This window comes from Selaginella moellendorffii, unplaced genomic scaffold (genome assembly GCF_000143415.4).
Source record: "Selaginella moellendorffii unplaced genomic scaffold, v1.0 SELMOscaffold_11, whole genome shotgun sequence".
Lineage (NCBI taxonomy): Eukaryota > Viridiplantae > Streptophyta > Lycopodiopsida > Selaginellales > Selaginellaceae > Selaginella > Selaginella moellendorffii.
In genome coordinates this window covers 2,737,865-2,761,639 of record NW_003314272.1, presented here as the reverse complement: position 1 = coordinate 2,761,639, position 23,775 = coordinate 2,737,865, and the positions used below count along the sequence as shown (strand labels likewise).

Genomic DNA, 23,775 nt, shown 5'->3' with positions numbered 1-23,775 from the left:
AGAGAGCAAATATGACTTTGCTCAACAAAAGGTAAAATTTCTCAGGCATGTGGTGGGCAAGGACGGGCTCAAGGTGGACTCTGAGAAGGTCCAAGCGATCCAGGATTGAGAGTGACCATCGAATGTACACGAGTTAAGGGCATGCTTGGGGCTATGCAACTACTATCGAAAGTTTATCAGACACTATTCGAGAGTAACCCTGCCCTTAACAGACCAAATGGGAAAAGGGAAGATGGTATGGACAGCAGAATATGAGGCAACATTTGTCCACCTCAAGGGGAAGTTGAGGAAGGCTCCCGTGTTGGCGTTACCAGACTTTGGTAAGGATTTTGAGGTAGAAATGGATGCTTCAGACTTTGCGTTGGGCACAGTTTTGAAGCAATACAACCATCCAGTAGCGTTCTTCTCAAAGACGTTGGACAAGGCTCAACGAAAGTGGCCTACCCACAAGAAGGAATTATTTGTGGTGATCAAGGCGTTCAAGGAGTGGCAACACTACCTTGGGAGACACTTCAAGGTTTACATGGACAATGTGGCAATGAAACACTTCTTGTCATAGCCCAACCAGAGAGGAAAACAGGGTCGGTGGGCCAATACTTTGGCCGAGTTTGATTATGAGATTCTGTACAAGCTTGGGAAGAGCAACCTCATGGTGAATGCGCTAAGTCGAAAAGCGAGCTTGAAGTTGGCGATATCCAGCACGACAACAACCTTTTGGGATGATGTGCGGACAACATATAAGAATGATGGTCTAGCACAAGAAGTGTTGTTGAGGAATCTAGAGGCATGGGAAGCTCACCAAAGAGATGAGCTGCCAACGAAAGAGAAAATGGGCTATGCAGAACGCAATGGACTCATCTATTACAAACAAATGAGGGTGTATGTTCTAGAAGAGGAACTAAGGAAGGTAGCCTTAGAAGAGTGTCATGACAGACCTATTGCAGGACATGGCAGAGTGCCCAAAACGATGAGCTTACTCAAGAGGAAATACCACTGGCCAGATATGGTTAAGGACATCTAAGACTATATAAAGACATGTCCAACATATCAGCAGGTCAAAGCTGTGACTAAGGCTAGTGGGGGCTTGTTACAAAGCATCCCAATTCCAGATCGTCCATGGAAATATCTTACGATGGACTTCATCACGGGACTCCCCCCAAGTGAGAGGTTTGATGCTATATTCGTGGTGGTGGACCGATTTTCAAAAATGGCACATTTCATACCCACCACAACGGAAGTGGGTGCGGAAGATGTGGCGAAGCTGTTCTTCGAATAAGTAGTTCGAGTGCGGGGAAGGCTAGAAGAGATCATCTCAAATCGAGATAAGATCTTCACCATGAGATTCTAAAGAACTCTCCTGGAACAGTATCGCACCAAATTGAAATTCAGCACAGCCTATCACCCCTAGACAGGTATTGGGTATTAAGTCAAGTTGGATGGCACTAACACTTCATGATAGATGGACAAACAGAAAAGGTGAATAAGCAGTTAAAGGATTATTTGCGATGCTATGTCTCGGGAGACCATACCGATTGGGTAAGTCATTTGGGACTTGCGGAAATGTACTATAACAATTCACCACACTCGAGTATCGGGGTGAGTCCATGGGAAGTCATCAATGGGCAACCTATTGAAGGTCCTGTAAAACTCGGTGTGGCCGAGTATCATGGAAAGTTACTTGTAGTGGAGGCATTCACGGCGGAAAAACTCAACATTTAGAATCTAGTGAGGGATTCTTTGGAACGGGCTCAACAAAGGCAAACCAAGTACACAAACTAGAAGCGCCGAGATGTAGAGTTCCAAGTTAGGGAGAAGGTGTGGTTGTACACCAAAAACCTCAGGCTACCAAATGGGATCAGCCGGAAGTTGACCCAGAGGTAAAAATGCATGTATTCTTATAAATGAATTGATCTTGAGTTCCTTAAGCAGGTTCACGGGGCCTTACGAGATTGAAGCACGAATCAGTAAAGTGGCTTACCATCTCTGACTTCCTTGAGAGATAGGGAAGATGCACCTAGTGTTCCACGTGAACTTACTCAAGCCGTATTTTGAGGATTTACTTCGCAAGGACCAAGTAAAACTTTTACCTAAGGTTATCAAAAGGGAAGAGGAATACGAAGTCGAGGCTATCCTCAATGCACACAAGAGCAAGCGACAAGGACACGAGGTGAGAGAGTTCCATGTGAAGTGGAAAGGATTTCCACATTACAAAGCAACATGGGAACCGAAGGAGAACCTAGCGAACGTGTGAGATCTAGTGGAGGAATTTCTACAAGGCAGAACTCTATGTACTTATGCAAAGTTCAATCAAAGTATCAATCTGTGAAGTTGAGCAATGGCATATGTTGGTGTCATGACCCCCAACAAGATCAAGACTGGAAAATGCTAAAGACAACGAGAAAAAGCTAGTGAACACCATGAAGAGGCCTTACACTGGTGTTGATTCACATTGTGGAGAAGTGGAACAAGGCTAACCTATATATACTATAGGTTGATGAAGCTCCACCACTCTTGGATCGATGACAGCCTAAATACAGCTGATGTCGAGGAGGCGCCACATCATCATCAGGAATGTGGCTCGAGACTCAGGAATCGGGAAGTGTCTCGAGAGTCAGGAATAGAGAAGTGTCTCGAGAGTCAGGAATGTGGTCTGCAGGTCAGGAATCCGGCGAGAGTCAGGAATGTGGCAAGAATTGGGGGATTCCTGACAGCACCCCCTCCTCAAGAACGAGTGGAACGAGGATGTGAACGAGAACGAAGAGGAGGATGAGATGAGCGGCGAGGGATGGGAGATGGAGAAAAAGAATGAGGACTGGGACGAGAAGGATAGCGGCGGTGGAAGTCCTGAACAAGGTCAGGAGAATGAATCAGGTTGTCCGCAGGTTCCCAAGTGCGTTCCTCAGGTCCGTAACCCTTCCAGTCCACCAGATAGTAGAGTTTAGATCGTGAAATCTTGGAATCAAGGATGTCCTGAACCTCATACTCAGACCCATCCTCGAGCTGCACTGGTGGAGGCGGAGGAATGACCCGATTTGGAATAGGACTGGGAATATAAGGCTCAAGGAGAGAGGAGTGAAAAACGGGGTGAATTTGATATGAGGAGGGAAGTGCAAGGCGATAAGTGACAGGATTAATGATGGCAGTGATAGGGAAAGGACCAAGGCGTTTGAAATCGAGTTTTGGACAGGGCCTAGTGGTGGAGATATTTCGCCTGAGGAGCCAGACTTTATCCCCGATATTGTAAGGGGGACAATCCTGACGATGGACATTGGCAAATGTTTTATGAGATTCCTGAGCACGATGGAGGTGGAAGGAGATGGAGTTGTGGATTTCCTGAAGGTTGGAGAGAAATGATTCAGAGCGGGGATTTGAACGAGAGGATTCAGATGGAGAAGGAAGTGAGAGATTGAATCGGGGATTTCAGCCAGAGTTCGCAAAGAAGGGGGAAAGTCGAAGAGAGGAGTGAACAGAGTTGTTATAGGAGAACTCAGCAAGGGGAAGGATATCGAACCAGTTATCCTGATGATAGTTGATGAAGCACCTCAAGAATTGTTCCAATGTCTGAATCATTCGCTCGGACTGCCCATCAGTTTGAGGATGATATGCCGAAGAGAGGTTGGCCTTCACTCCAAGCAACTGCAAAAACCGTTGCCAGAAATGAGAGATGAACTGAGGCCCCCGATCCGAAACCACATCTGTAGGAATCCCATGAAGTCGGAAAATTTCCCTGAATACCAGTTTTGCCATGTCCTCGCCCGAAAACTCCTTGGTACATGGCAAGAAGTGCGCCATCTTTGTGAAGCGATCCACCACGACTAAAATGCTGTTGAAGCCTCCAGAACTCGGAAGATCACTCAAGAAATCCATGGAGATGGATTCCCAAGGACCTGAAGGGACCGGAAGGGAACGAAGCAAACCTGAAGGAAGGTGGCGAGGTACCTTATTCCGGGCACAAGTGTCACAGGAGGTAACAAAAGCTTTGATGTAGTCGTCCATGTGAGGCCACCAAAAGTCCCGTGCAACTAGCTCATAGGTTTTCGCAATGCCAAAGTGACCAGCAGTCGGGCTATCGTGGCACGCCATCAGGATCAACCTTCGAGCATCACCTTCAGGAACGTAAAGCTGCTCCCCACGGTACAATAAGCCATCTAAGAACTCGAACTCGTCAAATCGCCGGCAGTCGGGAGTCACTGGGTGTCCAGCCTGAAGATGGGGAAAAATGTCGCTAGCGAGATCATCGGATTGAAGATCGTTTCTGATTGCATCCATCAAGGAGGAGTCCTGAGGGGCCAGGGAAATTGCCATAACTTGAAGCCGATCAGGACCAAGGATAACTTGATCCTGTTGATCGAAGGCAGGATTACCAGGCCTGAGACTGAGATAGGAGCGCCTTGAAAGAGCATCAGGAAGGCCTTGAAACTTTCCAGGTCTGTACTTGATAACAAAGTCAAACCGACTCAGGAATTGTGCCCACCTTGCTTGACGACGGCTTAAAACTCGGGAAGTGGCAAAGTACTCGAGATTTTTGTGATCCGTCCAGACTGTTGTTTGATGGCTCGCCCCCTCCAAGAAACGGCGCCACTCTCCAAAGGAATCCACGATGGCAAGAAGCTCCTTGTCGTGGATTTCGTAATTGATCTCCGCAGGCTGGAATTTCCGAGAATGGAAAGCGACCGGATGAAGTTCGTGATCCGCTCCGAGTTGAGATAGCACAGCACCAATGGCAAAGTCGGAGGCGTCAGCCTCGATGAAGAAAGGTTGTGAGGAATCAGCATGGATCAAGACAGGAGCAGAACTGAAGGCCGCCTTGAGTGTGTCGAAAGCCTGCTGGGCAGCAGCAGACCAAGAGAAGGGAACATCCTTGCGAGTGAGATGTGTGAGAGGAAGGACAATGTCAGAGTAGTGATCAATGAATTTGCGGTAGAAGTTGGCAAAGCCAAGGAAAACCTGAACGTCTGACATTGATTGTGGAGGCTCCCATTCGAGAATAGTCTTGACTTTTGCAGGATCCATCATGATACCCTCAGGAGTGACAATGTACCCAAGGAACTCCACAGACTGCTGATCAAAGGAACATTTCTCAAGCTTCGCGTATAGGCTGTGTTCTCGCAGCTTCGCTAGCACCTTGCGAACATGTTCGTCATGCTCCTCCTGAGTTTTTGAGTAGATGAGGATGTCATCGAGGTAGACGATCACCATCTGATCAAAAAACTCCCGAAAAACGTCGTTCGCCATGTGTTGGAAAACCGCTGGAGCATTTGTCAAGCCAAATGGCATGACAGTGTACTCGAAGTGGCCATAGCGGGTTCGGAACGCAGTCTTCCATTCATCACCAGGCCGGATCCGGATCAGGTTGTATGCTCCACGGAGGTCGATCTTGGTGAAGAAGCGGGCACCGCCGAGGCGTTCCAACAGGTCCGAGATCAGGGGCAGTGGATAACGGTTCCGAACAGTCACCTTGTTCAAACCTCGGTAGTCGATGACTAGCCGCAAGCTCCCATCCTTCTTCTTGACAAAGAAGACAGGCGCTCCAGCCGGGGACTGCGAATGCTGAATGTAGCCCGAGGCAAGGTTCTCATCCACGTACTCTTTGAGGGCCTTAAGCTCGGACGGGGATAACCCGTAGATAGGCCCCCACGAAGGTGACGCTCCTTCCTGTAAATCAATGGGACAATCATAAGGCCGATGAACAGGCAGTACACTAGCTTTTTTCTTGTCAAACACATCCCCAAAATCATGATACTTCTCAGGAAGACTGACAGGAGAAACATGCAAAGCAAAAAGAAAAAGAGGTTCTTCATGAAGGAGTTCTTTCATAGTGATTGTGGAGATAGGAGGAGTACGACTAAATGGAATGATGAGACGAGGATACTGTCCAGTGTAATATGGAAGAGAGAAAAAAGAAGAGGATGAAAACTGTGTAGAGTCAGGAACAGAACCCCGACTTGAGTTTAGGGAACTTTTCCTGATTCGGACTCGATGAACACCAGGGGAAGCCGTGGGAGATGGTGATGTGGGAGAGATGAGCTGTAAGTCCTTCCAACAAATCTAAGGCTGATGTAGTTGGAACCAAGGAAGACCGAGCACCACAGAGGAAGACTTGCTGTTGATGATGTTGAAGGCGATATCGGTGACGGTGGACCCGATGTGTACTCGAACGGGCAACGTTTCCCTAAGTCCAGAAGATGGAGACACAAAATGCCCGCCGATGCCTTCAACCCTCAGATCCCGTATGGTAGGAGAAAGAGGAACGTGATGTCGGGCAGCAAAGTCCGTGTCCATGAAGCAGGAAGTTGCACCCGAGTCCAGTAGCGCCAAAGCCTTGAGTCCTGATTGTTCGGTGAAAGAAAGGAGACATGGGACGCGGAAGTTGCGGGAATTGGTGGTGGCTTTGATGAAAGGTGGTGAGGAGCTTGATAAGGAAGAAAAGTGATTTTTATTTGGGGAGTCCAAACAGACAGCTCCTACTCTGTTTGGACAGGGTCGTTTCCCGACTGCAACAGTGGTGGACTTTGAGGTAGAGTGAACTCGAGCAATCGGGGAGGCTTCCTGGGACACACAGCTGCTTTGTGATTAGGATCAGCACAGTAGAGGCAAAGATTATGAGATATTCGACGTTGCCTCTCAGCAGGACTCAACTTCCCTCTAATGAGTCGGGGAGTACCAGAAATATCCATCGGGACCGGAGCAGTAGGTTCAGGACTATGCCCCGAAGACTCAAGCTGGGATTCCTGAGTCTGGGACGGAAAAACAGCTGCGCGGCGACTTTCCTGACGACGTTCAAAGAGACGATTGTCACATCGAACAGCTTTGTTGATGGCGTCCGACAGGTCCTTGGGATCCTCCATGGTGAGCAACAAATCCTTGACACCGTTGTTGAGGCCGAAACGAAATTGGTCAATCAGGGCCCGCTCATCCCACTGAGTGTCCAAGGCAAGGAGTTGGAACTCTGCAGCGTAGATCGAGGCAGGACGAGACCCCTGAGAGAGACGTCTCATCTTTGTGGTAGCAGCCCGAACCCGATCCGTCTCGCCAAAACATGCTTCGAGCTTCTCTTTGAACAATTGAAGATCCATCAGCTCCGGAACCACGACCCCTTTCATGCTCTTCTCCAGAAGAGGAGAAAACCATGACAAAGCTGCACCCTCGAGCAACGTCCCAATCGCGCCGATTTGAGACTCGGGAGTGGGGTACCGCCGATGTTGAAGTGCAAAGATCAGCTCCATTTGATTCAAAAATCCACGAAGCTCCGAACGCTTGCCTGAAAATTTCGCCGGGAAACTCACCTTCGGTTCAGGAACTTTGCTGGATCCTTGAGCGGAAAGTGAAGCAAGCTCCTGCTGCATGCGAAGAAGGGTCGCCTTCAGCTCGGTATTCTCAGACTGGATTTTTGCAAGGACTTCGGCAAAGAAATCAGGATGGCTTGGAGACTCCATTGGCAAGAAGAAAGAAAAGAAAGGGGGGAAAAGACAAAGGCAATCAAATAATCAAAACAAGCTAAAAGAAAAGCAAAAAACACAATCTGAATCAAACTGTCAAGACCCCCAACAAGATCAAGACTGGAAAATGCTAAAGACAAAGAGAAAAAGCTAGTGAAAACAAAGAAGAGGCCTTAGACTGGTGTTGATTCAGATTGTGGAGAAATGGAACAAGGCTAACCTATATATACTATAGGTTGATGAAGCTCCACCACTCTTGGATCGAGGACAGCCTAAATACAGCTGAGGTCGAGGAGGCGCCACATCATCATCAGGAATGTGGCTCGAGACTCAGGAATCGGGAAGTGTCTCGAGAGTCAAGAATAGAGAAGTGTCTCGAGAGTCAGGAATGTGGTCTGCAGGTCAGGAATCCGGCGAGAGTCAGGAATGTGGCAAGAATTGGGGGATTCCTGACAGTTGGGACCTGAAAGCACGCCGAAGGTAAGTTAATTAGCATGGGTTAGCTAGGTCGACCAGGCGTAGAGAAGTATGCCCGACTCCCTGCGGGGATGTCAAATCCGTAAACATATTCTAGGAAGGTTGGGTTCAAGTCCCAACCCCTTAATAAAGCAAGGCTGGGTTCAAGTCCCAACCTCATGCTAGGGCGTGGTGGGGTGAGGGGTATAGGGACACCTATATTCCATTGTCATGGGCTCTTGGCCGGGGAGGTTAACTTAGGCACACTGCTAAATGGGGGGATGCCCTCGGAGACATGATCAACAAGTCGTAGGATAAAAGGAGACGTTCGATGTGGGCATCGAACTTCTTCTATAGGTGGTGGAGTTGTAAGGAACCAACTCCTCGAGGTGTCGTAGGCTAAAGGATCCTCAAAAGCATGACCGAAATGATAAAGAGTTCATCGGATGGGACCGAGTCTGAGATCAAGTCCAAGATCGATTCTGAGACCGAGTTCAAGATAGAGTCTGAGATCAAGTCGGAGGCCGACTAGGAGACCGAGTTCGAGACAGAGTCCGAGATGCGAGATCGGGTCCGAGACCGAGTCCAAGGTCGAGTCTGAAGTTGAGTCTGAAATTGGGTCCGAGATCGAGTCCAAGACCGAGTCCGAAGTCGGGTCTGAGATCGAGTCCGAGTCCGAGTACTAATATAGGTCAAGGGGTGAAAGCCCAAAGCGTACGTCTCCCAAGGGGGGGGGGGCTGCAGGAGGTTCCAAAAGTATAGTAAGGATAGTGAGGTTTAGGAACTAGTCTTGAAAGAATTTTCCAGTGGTGCTTCCAAACTAACTTGAGGTTGAAACTGGGGCCGAAGGGCCTTGGGTGGGAGTGAGCATAGACTTGGGTGGTGCTAGATGGGCCACCCAAGGAAGTGCTCAAGAGCAGCTCTCACTCCCGAAAGGGAAACTGATTATGGTGCTCCCGGCTCATGTGAAGTGGTGCCCCACTTGAGTACCTTGCGGCTCATTAGTCCTCGCCCTTCCTAGGGGCTTGGGCCTTCCCTTGGGGATGGAAGTGGGGGGGGTAGAGGTACCCATACTGGGCCATTAGGCCATGGTGTTTTGCCCCAGCGTCCCAAAGCATGTGTTGCACCCAAGACTTGGGATTTAGAGGGTCCCATGATTAAGTCTTGTGGTACCAAGGGATGTTAAAAACCTGGAGGCTTGATGTGCTTGGCTACTCGTGCTTGCGGGGAGTGTAGCCGAACCTTAAGTCCAGTCTAACCTGGGGAGGGGGATTGGGAGAGATTTGGGAATCCGTGGATGGATGGCTAACACTCCGTTACTCATGCAGTGAGTAGCTGAAACCAAGTAGGACCAAGTAGCAGCTGGTACCATATGCGGGAACCTTGGTAAGGGAACTTAGTTAAAGCTAAGGCAGTGTTGGTCGGATAGACGAGGTAAGTTGGCAAGTTGGAAAGGAAAAACTTTGTGGCTTATAGTAGTTAGTCTGGTTCTAATGCATCATCTTGCCTCGAGCCCAGGTTTGCAAGCTTGATATAAAGGCATGGAACACATCCATATCACCCATATCCGTGACAAATATCCTCTTTGCCATAAATGCATTCACATACTCTTGAATGGTTCCAGTCTACTTTATCCTACTCAACTCATCCCTTAGGTGTAGAGTAGCATTTGGAGGAATGTAAGTTGTATGAATCCTCGCATTCATCATTTCCCAAGTGGCCACCAGTCTTATGTTGGCGTCTATTGTTCTCCACAAGACTTGGCATTATCTACCTAGTATGGTTTTGCACATGGGACCTTCTCCAAGCTCGATAACCACAACACTCGAAAGTAATCCTCCATATCGTAAAACCAATCCTCCACCACCGTATAATCATTCACTCCCTTGAAAATTAGTGGGGGCTTTGGTTTGTATTTGGGAACTACTTGAGGGACTGATTCCACTTTAGTTTGTTTGACCTTGTTTAGTTCTGCCTTAGTCCCTGCTGAAAGGTCCACGCCTTTTGCACTACCAGCATTTGCAATTTTTCGTTTTTTCTTCTACTTCTCATCATGCTTTAGTTTGTATATAAGAGTCTTCAATAGGGCATTAGTCTATACCAATTGTCCTTTTAGAATGTCTAATCAAGCCTTGGACAACTAAATCTCACCACTAGACTCCTGTTTGCAAGTTTCCTCACTGGAGTCCTCCTCATGCAGGGAATCCTCATTTATAGATTCTTATTCGACCGGAGGCTCCAGCTCTTGAGGAAGTTCTGTCTCCGTGTTAGTTATTTTATACCTTGCTTTTGCCATTTCCTAGCAATCTGCCTTTATTCTTCACTAGAACTGAGGAAAAGGCTCCGATACCAAATTGTAAGCCACAAATTTTTCCTTTCTAATTTGTCAACTTACCTCGTCTATCCCACCAACACTACATTAGCTTTAATTAAGTTCCCTCACCAAGGTTCCCACCTATTGTACCAGCCCCTACTTGGTTTCAACTACTCACTACACGAGCAATGGAGCGTTAGCCATCCATCCACACATTCCCCAAATCTCTCGTAATCCCCCTCCCTAGGTTAGACTGGACTTAAAGTTCGACTACACTCTTTGCAAGCATAAACAGCCAAACACACCAAGTCTCCAGATTTCTAACATCCCTTGGTACAACAAGACTTGATCATGGGACCCTCTAAATCCCAAGCCTTGGGTGCAACACTTGCTTCGAGACACAGAGGGGAAACGTCATGGCCTAATGGCCCAGTATGGGTACCTCTACTCCCCCACTTCCATCCTGAAGGGAAGGCTCAAGCCCCTTGGAGTGGGGTGAGGACCAATGAGCCGCAAGGTACTTAAGTGGGGCACCACTCCACATAAGTCGGGAGCATTGCAGTTGGTTTCCCTTCCAGGAGTGAGAGTTGCTCTTGAGCACTTCTTTAGGTGTCCCCTCCAGCACCACCCGAGTCCATGCTCACTCCCACTCAAGGCCCTTAAGCCCTAGTCTCAACTTCAAGTCAGTTTAGAAGCACCACTAGAGAGTTCTTTCAAGACTGGTTCTTGAACCTCACTATCCCTATTATACTTTTGAAACCCCCCCCCCCCCCCCCCCCCTCGATACACATGCTTTGGGCTTTCACCCCACGACCTGTATTAGCATTTGGACTCGGTCTTGGACTCGATCTCAGACTCAATCTTGGACTCGACCTCCAACTCGTTCCTGAACTCGATCTCGGACTTGACCTCGAACTCTGTCTCAGAGTCGATCTCAGACTCGGTCTTGGGCCCAATCTCGGATCTCGGACTTGATCTCGGACTTGGTCTCAAACTAAGTCTCAGAGTCAGTCTCAAACTCGAACTCGGTCTCAGAGTCGATCTTAAACTTAATCTCAGACTCGGTCTCATCCGATGAACTCTTTATCATCAGACTCAATCTCGGACTTGACCTCGGACTCAGTCCCGGACTCGATCTCGGACTCAATCTCGGACCCGACCTTGGACTCTGTCTTGGACACGATCTTGGACTTAGTCTCGAACTTGATCTCGGACTCGGTCTCAAACTCGGTCTAGGACTCGATCTTGGACTCAGTCTTGAACTCGGTCTCAAAGCCGGTCTTGGACTCGATCTTAGACTCAGTCTTATCTGATAAAGACTTTACCATTCCAATTATCCTTTTAGGGATCCTTTAGCATATGACACCTCAGGGAGTTGGTTCCTTATATTATAAAGATAGTTTAGAGATGAATTTATGACTTTATAGATCAATCTTTCAATTTGCTATTTGATCTTTGTTTTTTGCCTTCTGCTCTTTCTTAACCTTTTTTTTATTTCATGGCATGAGCTACTTTCTAATGTTCTTAGTGTTTCTTTTTTATTTGTAGTATTTAATTCTTTTGGTATATCGATTATTTATGACTCTTATGATTCTTATTTTCAATCTAGTGTTGAGTTGAATTTTTTCTATTTTCTTTATATTAATTTAAATGTTAAGTATGTGTATAAAGAGGAGAATCTTGATTTTTTTGTTGGTAAAGTTTTTTATTAGTTTTGGTGTTGAATATTTCTTTATTTCAAGAGTTGATTCACTTTTGCTAAAGTTTTAGGTTGCCTGCTTGTCTTTGGTTGTAAATACTATTGACAATCTTTATTTTACTGTTAATATTAAGAAATTTATATATTCCTTTATGAGTAAAAAAATTTAAATTTATGAGTTAAATTTAAGTTTCCTTTATGAGTGAAATTTATATATTCCTTTTGGACTTTTTTATTAATTTTCTTATCTGAAGTATTGAGTTGTATGTTAAGGAGTTTGATTAGTATGAATTTATTACTTATCTTATAATGGCTAAAGTATTTTATAATAGAAAGTCATTTATTCTCTTTTTATATCCTTATTTTTTCTTTAAAAAATTGGTAAAAATCCTTTTTTGATGTTTCTTTATCCACTTCTTCCACAATATGTCTTTTTAATTTTTCTCATTATCTCCTTTTTGTCCCAATATTTTGAACTCTTTTTTCTTCAAAGGAGAGGTAGAAGGACAAATGTGAATTTAGCCCTAATGATGAAGTGAAGACAAATAAATACAATAGTGGAGTAAATAGGAATGAAGAAACTATAGAAGATGAACAAAGTGAATATTGTGTTGGACTAAGATGAAAGTTATAAGTCTGAGTTAATATGGCATTTGAAGGTTGACCAAAGAGAAGATATAGATGTAAGTTTTGCTGATAGTTATAATTTAGAGTTAACAATAGTCCTGAAAGATGGCCAATAGGCAAACTTAGAGATAGGATGTCTCATTTGTTACAATAGTGTTTTATGGATTATAGTAGCTTTCAAAGTATTTTGCTTTGGTTTAAAATTATGCCTTCAAGTTCATGCATTTAGCATTTGCATATGGAGTTACAACTAATTCATTCATATTTTATAATTAGCTTATACTTAAGGTTCTATTTTTATTATAATTTTTAACAACTATGTTGGTGATTTAGTAGGTTTTTTTTTTTGAAGCATTGGTTCTATTTAGACTTGTTATACCCATCATCACTTAGTTTCTTCTAGCAATCTATAACTATCCAGTAGAAGCTTTAGATATTCCACTTAATTTATTTTCATCACTTTTTCATCTTCTGAAGGGGAAGTATTAAAAAGGTGATTACAGTTATTAAAAGTTACCTATTTGTGAGTCCTTTCAAATATTCTTATCTTCCTACCACTAGCAAGAGGTTGATGTTGTTGGTTCTCTTTATTAGTCTTTGCCAAAACTACTTGAAAAATTAGTCATTATGTGTGTACTTATCCTAGATAAATATAAGGTAAAAATTTCTATGTATTTCTTGGTGAGCATACTCAACTTGGAATGAGAAACTTATATATTGGCTTGCACTTGCTAGTGTTAGGAACCTTTGTGATATTGAGTCTAGTCTTTCAATATTAAATAATGATTTACTATGTTTCTCAAGACACTCTCACTATCATTCTCCATATATTACTTTCGTTCGGTCTCTTTGCTATTTATGAAATTACATTTATTAGTAAAGCATATTTACAAAATGTAAAAGTTATCTTGAATATGATGGTGTTGTTTCACATCTAAATTCACAAGTTAGCACCATTCTATATTTAATAAATTTTAGTGATTATCCTAAAGATTAATTCTTGGGACTGGGGTGAAAGCCTAAAATATGCTTTTATATATGCTTTCATATAGGGGGTTTTAAATGTATAGTTTGGATAATAGGTAAGTTAGGTATAGCAAACCAATTTGAGACATAATATAGCTCCCTATTAAGTGTATATATCCTTATTTTGCATTTAGCTTAAGTCTAAACCTAAATTTCATACTATGCTAGCTAATAGAGTATCTATATCTTTGCAATAGACTATCGATATGCTTAAATAATACTAAACTCTATATGGCTCTATTTTGCATGCATTAGAACTATTATATTATCACTCCATGCTTTCATTCATTTGTTTTTTGATTATATGTTCAAGAGTTTTGGCTCCATCCCTTTGTTCAATGGCCCAAGCTTTGAAACTTAAATCTCACTTCATTGCTCTTGGCACATATATGTGAGGGTAAGTTTTACTTTATGGTGGTAAATCACTATAAGATATAAAGTAAAAACCATGTCCTAATATAAGGTATGTAAATATATGTATCAATATATATATAGAGGTGCTTCCAAACTCAAAATGGTCTGTCAAAGCTTTCAAGTGATTATTAGCTACTATGTTGTGATCCAGGTGATGGTCATGTTCTTGACAATAATGTGTGCTCTACTTTTGCAAGGGACTTTGCTTTGCTTGATTCTATTTGTGCAATATGTATGTATTGAGGTTATAGTACTATAATATATTAGTTGAATCCAATCCATAAATTCTTGTATATAAATAAGGGTCTAAAGCCTAATTAAGATATTTATTCCTATTTTTATTTGCATTATTTTCTCCTTCTCAATATGAATTATTCCCCCACTATCCCTATTATATATTTAGCAAAAATAATATCCATAAGTCACTTTTCCTCACACATTTTTAATCTAATCTCTATTTTCCCCCACTATCCCGATTATATTTTTATCCTTTGTCTAGGCTTGTCAAAGAACACTTCTTCTAGTCAAGCAAATAAAAAAGTAATAACTTCATAGTCTCAACTTTTTAATTTTAATATTACTATTACTATTAGCATTAGTAATATTACTAGTAAAGGAGAATTAAAAGGATTAACAAAAGAAATAACTTGTAAGAGGAGAATATTTGAAAGACTTGTTGATATGTAACTTTCAATATTCAAGACAACTACATAGAAGATATAATTACCTTAAACTCAATTATCACAATGTATATGAGAGATTGCCATACAAAGTCATTATGCTCGTAGAGAGCAACTTAGCTGTGTCTGCAAGAGATCAAAGAAGTATCAGTAAGATGACCTATAAAATTTTCCACACCACATAACTTGAGTGACAAGTTTGTTCAATACACTTTCTGGAGATACGCACTACTGGATTGCAGCATTAAGTTCTAAATACTATGGTATCAAATCAGTCATTCGCAAGGATCAAGCGTCCAAATCTTAGCAATTCAATCACGTTGTCTAGTAATTCAATGGAAAGAGAGTTTTCATCTAAAACCAGCTCCTCAAATCAAAGCCCCCTAAAGATTAAAAAAAGGTTCTATCAAACTCCCACCCAGCTGGACGATTTCTAGGATGTAAAATACACAAGCAAACCGCTCTTATGCCTTATAATTTTTCAAAGCTGGAGCATATTCCACTCCGTGGGTGGCATCTTTCCCTGGCGGTGGAGTACCGTGTCAGGGGCGGTGCGGCAGGATACCCGCGCGTCACTGTGGACGGCATTTCCGGCATGCAGCCAGCGGGGATCACATGTGGCGCCGCCGGCGGTTCCATGCGCGTCGCCGTTGTCCGCCATAGCCAACCTCCCCTCTTAAGCTACTGATGCTCTAACGCACGCACCTAGGGTCTTCCTCTCTACTCGATCCATCTCTTCCAAGTCCATGGGAGAAGCGGTAAGAAAAATCCCTCGCAATTCCCCAAATTTCCTCTTTTCTTGACATGCCCCGATCTTCCTAGGTCATCGCAGCTCCCGGAGGAGAATCCACTACTGTGTCTGATGAGCACGAGCAGCAGCTGGGCGGTGACGCTGGAGCTGCGGCGGCGGACGAATTGGGTCACAATGGATCGGCGGCGGCGGCGGGAGCGGCGCCAGGAGGCGGTGGCGTTGGCGGAGGAGCTAGCGGCGGCGGCGGCGGCGGTGGAGGAGGAGGAGATCTATGGCCGACGGCGGTGGTGAACAGCCTCATCGACCAGTTCGAGGACATCAAGGTCATCAAGCTCAACATGGGTAACCTCCGCAGCCAGCACTGGCGCGAGATCGCCGACACCTTGAATTCCACCTTCCAGACGAGCTACGATTGGAAGCAGTGCAAGAACAAGGTGGATCTTCTCATCCGCCTCTACAAGAAGTCAAAGCTCCGGATGATCCAGGCGGACGTCCCCCCGACCTGGCGCTTCTTCGACCGCATGGACTCCATCCTGGGCAGGACTTTCAAGCTCTCCTCCGCCGCGCTCGCCACCGGGAACTCCAATTCCAAGAGGATCGCCGCCGCCATCCACAGCAACAACGCGGACGCCGCCACCACCGCCAGGAACTGTTCGTCGCCCACCAACCTGGATCCCGACGACGACGACGACGACGACGACGACGAGCCACCCGGCCATGGAGGCGCTTGCGGCGGCACTGACGGTGGCGACGCTGGAGAAGAAGGTGGCGGCGATGAGGACGACGAGCAGCAGCACACGACCGTGTCGTCGCCCAGGACGACGAGCGAGCGGGCCGACGAGATCGACTTCCGGGCTGTAGCGGCGGCGGCGTCGGTGAGGAAGAAGAGCAAGAAGTCGGGCAGGAGCTCCACGTCGTCGGCCATCAACCTGCTGGTGGGAGCTCTCAATCACTACACGCAGGCGTTCGAGCGGTGCAAGCAGCTCGAGGTGGAGGCGCAGCTCAAGATGAGCCAGGAGAGCCGGGCCTTCCAGCTCCAGATCGCCGAGATGCAGCTCGAGGTGACCAAAGAGATCGTCCGGGTCATCGGTAAGAGGCGGCGAGGCTGCTGATGCCATGATCTGGTGGATGATCTCCTCATTTATCTGTATAATTCTGCTCCCTTGTCTGTAATACCATTGTTCCTGACTTCCATTCTCCGCTGCGTTCGTTCTTGTCTCCCCTGTTGTTCTTGTCTTTCCAGTGACTCCAAAGTTGGAGCTTTTGTAGCTTTCGTTCTTCCTGCAGCCCCTCCCTGATTCCAAAGTTCGAGCTTTCATAGCTTTCATTCTTCCTGCTTCGATGATCATCAGCCCATCCCTTCCCTGACTCCAAAGTTGGAGCTTTCATTCATTCTTTTCGATGACCATCAGCCCCTCCGTCATCAGTCGGTCCCATCCTATCTCTCTAGTTGCTTCCAAATTCCTGGCACAACCTGGGAACCTGTTTTCCTGTAGCCGCTTCCAGAACTCTGGCACGCTCCTCCCACAGACCGCAGCTTCCATAGATGTTGGCCATGAGCAAGTAAGCCGCGCTTTCGTTCTCATCCAGCCGGACCAACGCGTCAAACGCCACCTTTCCCACCTCCACATTCTTCCACTTCCAGCAGGCTGCCAGTACCGACGTCCACAGCACCGTGTTGGGCTGGAACGGCATCCCCTCCACCATCGCCAGCGCTTGCGACAGGTGATTCGAGCGGGCCAGCATGTCCACCATGCACACGTAGTGCTCCAGCCCCGGCCTCACTCCAAACTTGGCCGCCATCGCGCTGAAATAGCTCTGTCCGTTGCGCACCAGCCCTGCTCGGCTGCAAGCCGTGAGGAGGCTGACGAAGGTCACTGCGTTTGCGTCGCAGCCCTCGTCTTCCATGGCATGGAAGAGATCGAACACTGCGCTGCTGTCTCCCTGGTGACTGTACCCCGCGATCAGTGCCGTGAAGTTCACAGAGTCTCTGCTCTGGAGCGAGTCGAAGGCGTGCTGAGCAGCGTCCATGCTCCCGCACTTTGCATAGAAATCCACTACGCCGTTTGGTACCAGTGAATCCCGTCCGAAGTCTACCCTGCACGCTTCTGCATGGATCCGTCTACCGGGTTCCAGAGCTGCTATACTTCCGCAGGCCTTGAGAGCTGCTGCAAACGCTAGTGCGTCTCTCGACTCCATAGCCCAGAAGATTTCCAGCGCAAGCTCTCCGTCTCCACTCTCGGCATACCCCTGCATGAGAGCTGTTTTGGAGACCGCATCGCAACCAGGTATCCCGTCCAAGAGCCTGCGTGCGTCTTCCAGGCTGCCACACTTTGCGTACATGTCCACCAGCGAATTCCTGACGAAGGTGTTGGCGTCCCAGCCGGAATTTCTAGCTTGATCGTGAACTGCCCTGCCTTTTTCCAACGACACCACCTTCACGAGCTTGCCGTCGGGTTGCTGTTTGCCAAGCTCTTCAGCACCCAGAGCGGTGCATGCCTTAATGGCCGCCACAAAACTTAGAGCGTCCGGCGCACAGGTGGAAGTTCTCATTTCTGAAAAAAGCGCCAGAGCTCCCTCCGCCTCGTTGCTCTCAACGTACCCCTGTATCAGTGCGTTCCAGGAGACCTCATTCCGGCGAAGCATTGCATCGAACACCTTGCGAGCATCTGTTAAGCTCCCACATTTCGCGTAAAGGTCCACCAGCGTGCTTGCTAGATAGATATCACCGTCGCAGCCAAGCTCCAAAGCTTGCCTGTGGATGGCTACACCTTTCTCTAAGCAGGCAAGCTTCACCACCTTCCCGTTCAGGCTTCTCCCTTCTTCTTTTGCTGCTAGGCTGGTGCAAGCCTTGAGCACCGCCACAAACGTCCTGGAGTTGGGTGTAAAGCCCTGTGCCTTCATACTCTCGAAAACCTCCAAAGCCAGCTCGGCTTCCTTGTTGTCCGCGTAGCCCAGCATCAAAATGTTCCACAGCGCCACGTCCAGGGGCGAAAACTTCTCAAAGACGCGACGAGCAGCCACCATGCTCCCACACTTCGCATACATGTCGACCAAAGCACCGGCCACTTTAGCGTTTCTCTCGTGACCGCTCGCGGTAGCTTGGGCATGAAGATCACTGGCTCTCTCCAGAGCCGCCACCTTGAGAAGCCTCCCATCAACTTTTCTCCCCTTCTCCTTGGGCGCCAAATTCGTGCAGGCTTTGATCGCCGCCACGAAAGTCAGGTGATTTTGCGGAGCATCCTCGATCGATGCCATGCACGAGAAGACCCTCAAAGCGAGCTCTTCCTCATTCTCGGCATAGCCCAGCAGCAGCGCATTCCAGGACACCACGTCCCAGCTCTCCATCCTGTCAAAGACCTTGCGAGCATCGGCCATGCTCCCGCAGTTGGCATACATATCCACCATAGTGTTCGCGACGTAGTTGAAAGCATCGCATCCAGCCTTGATAGCTTGAGAGTGCGTCGCCATGCCGATTTCCAGGGCCCCGAGCTTGCTGGATTCGCTGCTCGCTGCCAAGGTGCTGCAAGCCTTGAGAGCCGCCACGAAAGTCCGGCGATCCGGCTCAGCTTCCATGCCCCGGAACAAATCCAATGCCAATGCCGCCTCCTTCACCCCGTGCTGTGCGTAGCCGAGGATCAAAGCGTTCCAGGACACCACGCTGTGGCACGGCATCCGGTCGAAAACGCCGCGGGCCTCCGCCAGGCTTCCACAGCTCGCGAACATGTCCACGGCCGTGTTGGCCACGTACACATTGCCGAAATGCCCAGTGTGAAGGGCGCGGGCATGGATCGCCCGGGCGATGTCGAGATCCCTGGCGCTGCTGCATGCCTTCAATGCGGTGAGAAGCTCCTGTGTGCGCGATCCTCCCTCCTGGTCCTGGAAATCCTCTACCTCGAAGTGATTTCCCAGATACCTTCGAGAATCCCAGCCATACGCGCAATGCCGCCCCGGATTCCGCCGCAAGTGCTCTGATCTAAGGAGACAGTGCCAGAAATGACACATACATGATGAATCGCTCGCCGCGTTCTCTCAAGAACCCTAGAAGCGAGTTCCAAGAACCCTAAAGTTTTATTTCACCAAAAAGAATGGGGGAAGAAAGGGGGGGAAAGGAAGAAATCCACGTCAAATCTCTCCACTCTTCCCCGCCGCCGCCGCAGATCTAGAAGTCGAAATTCCACACCTTCTCCATGAGCACCCGGACGTTCTTCGGTTCTTGGAGCGGCACATTGGCGGAGATCTTGCAAGCGCCGCTGCCATTCTCGGGATCCCTGCTCCACGCCAATCCCACCGTCTTCACCATATGATCGTAGGTCGCCTTGACGTTGTGATTGCCGGGGAACTTGTGCGCGATCCCCAGATTCCAGGCCCGGCTGGGAAACTCCACCCCCGGCTCGATGCTCGTGTGGCCATTGTGGACGTAGCACATCTTGACATGGCCCTTGTTGGTGGGGAAGATCATCCGGCCGTGGAGCTTGTTGGCGGGATTGGCGATGAGAATCCCATCCACGACGAGCGCGTCTCGGGTCTTGGGCTGGTGCGTGTAGGAGACCTGGACATCCTTGTTGAGCAGCCGGCCGACGCCCGAGAATTGGAAGCGCGGCACTGCTTCGTGGACATCGTACTCGAGGGCGAACGATCCGGGCTTCTCCACCCCGACCGTGAGCCCCTTGAGCCCCGCGCTGCGCACGAAGGTCCGATCGGAGCAGGAGGCCCGCAATTGGAGATCGTCCACGCCCAGCCTCACCGATGCCACCACCACCTGTCCGCCGCCCGAGTCATACTTGGTGAGAACGCTCGCCCTCGCCTTCTTCATCCCAGATCACACCCGCGATCGATCAATCCAGGCGACGATCCAGTCGGCAGCGATGATCTAGATCTTCCTCCTGCCGCTGCTAGGGATTGGAGAGGTAGCGCTGCTGCTGGCGATGGCGACGATGCCGATTGCTGGAAATCGGCGGCAATGCCCAGGCTGCTTTTCCTCATCCCACCCGGGCAGGCATCGGTTAGGGCTCCCCACGCCCCAAGCCATAGTTTAAATTACAGCCGTCCACGTGTCTAGCGATTCGCAATCTACAAAAGCATATTCCCTTTCCCCTTAAACGTAGACCAGTCTTAAAGGTCAAAATTAAAGGCACTAAAACTAAAGAGAAGGGAGCTTTTAGATGAACAGCCTTTCGTTGAGCGCGAAGTCGAGCATGAGCTTGGCCTTGATCTTGGACTCCACGGCCTGAGCCTTGGCGATGGCGAGCTCCTCCCTGAGCTCCGCGACCCTGGCCCTCTCCTGATCCAGCTCCACCTTGAAGCGCTCCATCCGGGCGGAGCTATCCTGTGCCAGGGCCTGGAGCTCCATGCGCAGCTCCCGCGTCGCCTGCGCCGAGGCCTCCGCCCTCGCCTGCTTCACCGCCTCCTCCAATGCGGGCCTCGTGTGCTGCCGGATGCTCTCCTCCACGGCCAGCCACACCGGCGAGCTCTCGGCGTCCTCCACTGCGCGGATTGGGGAAACCATTGTTAGCAGCGCGCGAGGAGGGATTGGTCGATCGATCGCGGATGGGGAAAACATTGCTAGCAGCGGGATTGATCGATCGAACACTCACCTTCGGCCGGATCGGGGACGGGAGGGGCATCGCCGAGATACGCATTGACTCGCATCAGCAAAGAGTCCTCTTCGTCGTTCGGCTCCGCGGGAGGGGCGTTCTCCACCTCGCCGTGCTGGTCGTCGCTCCCATTCCTATTGGCCATTTCTCCTCTCCCCTCCCCTACAGGAACCCTAAAACCTTTAGTTTTAACAGTGCCATGCTTCCTCGTATAAAGAGCTTTTGTTTGAAAAGAATACTGTCAGGGGGTGGTGGCGCAGTTGGCTAGCGCGTAGGTCTCATAGCTTCTGAGTTATCCTGAGGTCGAGAGTTCGAGCCTCTCTCACCCCAACGACTTATTTTTTGTTCTTTTTATGAAGGGCATGAAAAACATGGGCATATGATGAAAATCCCCGACAACCAATCAGCGTATTCTTTTTGCCACGTGGACCCACGTCATTGCCTGCTTGTTTGCCGCTCGCCTCTCTCTCTCAAGCTTCCACTGAGAGACACGCATTCTCTAGTCTGGCATTGCCAGGATAAAGAAGCTCTTCTTTAGTGCTCCTCATCAATCGCGCTATAGGGCTGCGAAGCATCGAAATATTTCGCGATCCCCTGATTTTCAGAGCGTCTAGGGCATAGATCGCTGCTCCAATCAGGTCTTGGAAAGACTTTTGCGGCATTGCTCGCTCTTCTCTCCAGCGCTAGGGTTTTACAGGCGAGGAGGCATCACAATGCGGGCGCTATCGATAATCTGTGGCGCGCCATAGCGGTGAGTCTGGCAGGGGCATGGCTCCTGCTGCGGCCATGGCCGGGCTCGCTTGCTCGTGCCTGGCGCTCAATCACCACAGCTGGGGAAATGCCGACGGAATCCTCTCCGCTTGGCCATCGCGATCCCTGCATGCTCACGGAATCGCCAGCCGCCGCGTCGGGAGCAGCGGATTTAGTAGAAGAGATCTTCGTTTCTCCAGATGGACATTTGCGTGTCCAACTCCAGCTCACGCTCACGCTCAAGCAGCTCCGGTGATACACGAGAAGAATAATCTGGTAAGCACCAATCCATCGAGCTTGCCACCACTCACCAGAGCTCCAGCTAGTTATCCAGAGTGCCTTGAGATCCAAGGCGGCACAGTTCTATCTGGCCACGTCCAGATAAGTGGTGCCAAGAACTCGGCGCTAGCAGTTCTCGCTGGTGCCTTGTGTACCAACGATCAAGTCAGCCTCCGGATGGTTCCGGACCTCCATGACATCCGGAGGATGTTCCAGGTGCTCCAGTCAGTCGGGGTGCGCATCAGACGAGAGGCTTGCGACATTGTGATTGACTCTCGTCATATCACTTCGGTGGAGCCGTGCCCCGACGTCGTGAGGAAGCTCAGAGCGAGCTTCTTTGTCATCGGTGCTCTTGTGGGACGACAGGGTGAAGCGCTAGTTCCTCTACCTGGTGGTTGCAACATTGGAGCTAGACCGATTGATCTTCACGTCCGTGGCTTGCAAGCTTTGGGAGCGCAAGTGAAAATCAGGCTAGTGATGTTTCCTTTCCTTTTTTTTTATTTCTCCTTGTTGACAACTCATCCAACGTTGTACTTTGTAGGCATGGGAAAGTCCATGCTCGAGCAGCGAATGGATCAAAACTGGTCGGTGGGAGCTTCTGTCTTGACTATCCGAGCGTTGGCGCGACGGAGACGTTGATGATGGCTGCGGCACTGGCAGATGGCAAGTCGACGTTGTACAATGTCGCTCAGGTATGATTTTCTTACGTTGCTGCCTTCTCATGAAACGTAATGCATGGAAAGAATTAACGTCGTTCAGGAACCCGAGGTTGTGGATCTTGCGGAGTTTCTGAACTCTTGTGGTGCAAACATAACTGGTGCAGGAACCAAGTGTCTCTCGGTCGAAGGGGTCCCGAGATTGCACGGGACGTCGTTTACGATAATTCCAGATCGCATTGAAGCTGGGACATTCTTGATGGCCGCAGCCATAACACGGTCATCCATTTCCATGTCTCGAGTTGTGCCTCGACACTTGGTTGCTGTTGTGAGCAAGCTACAACAAATCGGCTGCAAAATTGTGCAAACCGCACCCGACGGGCTTGAGGTAAATTTCTCGTGATCAAGTGGCTTGGTGGTATGTACCACGAGTTCGTGCAGGTGACTTGCGGTTCGCGTCTCCAAAGTCTGGATGTGACAACCCTTCCGTATCCTGGTTTTCCTACTGACTTGCAACCACAGATGTCATCTCTTATGACAACTTGTTGCGGACAAAGTATCGTGGAAGAAACTGTATTTGAGAACAGGATGCGGCACGGTAAAAACTTTGAGTGTTCCATTGCGCTGCTTTTTCATGGTGAGGTACTGTGCAGTGGAGGAGCTTCAAAAGCTGAGAGCTAAAATAAGAGTGAGCAAGAACTTAGCATTTATAAGTGGCAAGGACCAAGGAAGGTATAGCGTTTTTGGGTCGTTCTTTTGCAACATCATGCGTGTGGTTTCTTGGCAGCTCTTTATACGGAGCCCCGGTTCTAGCAACGGATTTACGAGCGGGAGCCGCTTTGGTTCTTGCTGGAATGGCTGGTGAAGGCGTCACCACTATTGAAGGTGTCAGTCACATTGACAGGGGCTACGAAAAACTCGATGTTAAACTCGCCAAACTCGGGGCCAAACTAACTAGGAAAGCTTGTTTGCCGTCTGAGCTGACACTTTGACGAGACGTTTCGTGCAGTTTTGTGCTGTGATTTCTTTTTGCTGTTCCTCATTTTGAGACGATAATCTGAGGAGGTAATAAATTTTTTCTCCACCG

The 23,775-nt window shown here is 48.4% G+C and overlaps 5 protein-coding genes and 1 non-coding gene across 6 annotated transcripts; 3 read left to right on the top strand and 3 right to left on the bottom strand.

Moving 5' to 3' along the window:
• The first annotated feature begins 15,046 nt into the window (after positions 1-15,046).
• Positions 15,047-16,603, top strand: LOC9651469 (trihelix transcription factor ASIL1). Its single transcript, XM_024674002.1, has 2 exons — positions 15,047-15,413; positions 15,478-16,603. Exons 1-2 carry the CDS (start codon positions 15,402-15,404, stop codon positions 16,516-16,518), a joined length of 1,053 nt encoding a protein of 350 aa, XP_024529770.1. The 5' UTR covers positions 15,047-15,401; the 3' UTR covers positions 16,519-16,603.
• On the bottom strand, positions 16,529-19,441 carry LOC112346033 (pentatricopeptide repeat-containing protein At3g09040, mitochondrial-like). Its single transcript, XM_024673990.1, has one exon. The coding sequence runs from the start codon at positions 19,409-19,411 to the stop codon at positions 16,853-16,855; it is 2,559 nt and encodes an 852-aa protein (XP_024529758.1). The 5' UTR covers positions 19,412-19,441; the 3' UTR covers positions 16,529-16,852.
• A 17-nt stretch (positions 19,442-19,458) lies between these two features.
• LOC9651468 (outer envelope pore protein 24, chloroplastic) lies at positions 19,459-20,222 on the bottom strand. Its single transcript, XM_002968846.2, has one exon. The coding sequence runs from the start codon at positions 20,220-20,222 to the stop codon at positions 19,569-19,571; it is 654 nt and encodes a 217-aa protein (XP_002968892.1). The 3' UTR covers positions 19,459-19,568.
• A 258-nt stretch (positions 20,223-20,480) lies between these two features.
• On the bottom strand, positions 20,481-21,167 carry LOC9659178. Its single transcript, XM_002968845.2, has 2 exons — positions 21,004-21,167; positions 20,481-20,893 (listed from the first exon to the last, which is right to left on the bottom strand). The coding sequence occupies exons 1-2, from the start codon at positions 21,146-21,148 to the stop codon at positions 20,568-20,570; spliced, it is 471 nt and encodes a 156-aa protein (XP_002968891.1). The 5' UTR covers positions 21,149-21,167; the 3' UTR covers positions 20,481-20,567.
• Positions 21,168-21,248: 81 nt separating this feature from the next.
• TRNAM-CAU lies at positions 21,249-21,333 on the top strand. The gene is given in 2 exon segments: positions 21,249-21,286; positions 21,298-21,333. It is a non-coding gene; the product is annotated as a tRNA-Met (tRNA).
• A 94-nt stretch (positions 21,334-21,427) lies between these two features.
• Positions 21,428-23,773, top strand: LOC9659177 (UDP-N-acetylglucosamine 1-carboxyvinyltransferase). Its single transcript, XM_024673860.1, has 6 exons — positions 21,428-22,502; positions 22,574-22,724; positions 22,792-23,076; positions 23,130-23,286; positions 23,342-23,420; positions 23,476-23,773. Exons 1-6 carry the CDS (start codon positions 21,772-21,774, stop codon positions 23,678-23,680), a joined length of 1,608 nt encoding a protein of 535 aa, XP_024529628.1. The 5' UTR covers positions 21,428-21,771; the 3' UTR covers positions 23,681-23,773.
• Positions 23,774-23,775: the final 2 nt, after the last annotated feature.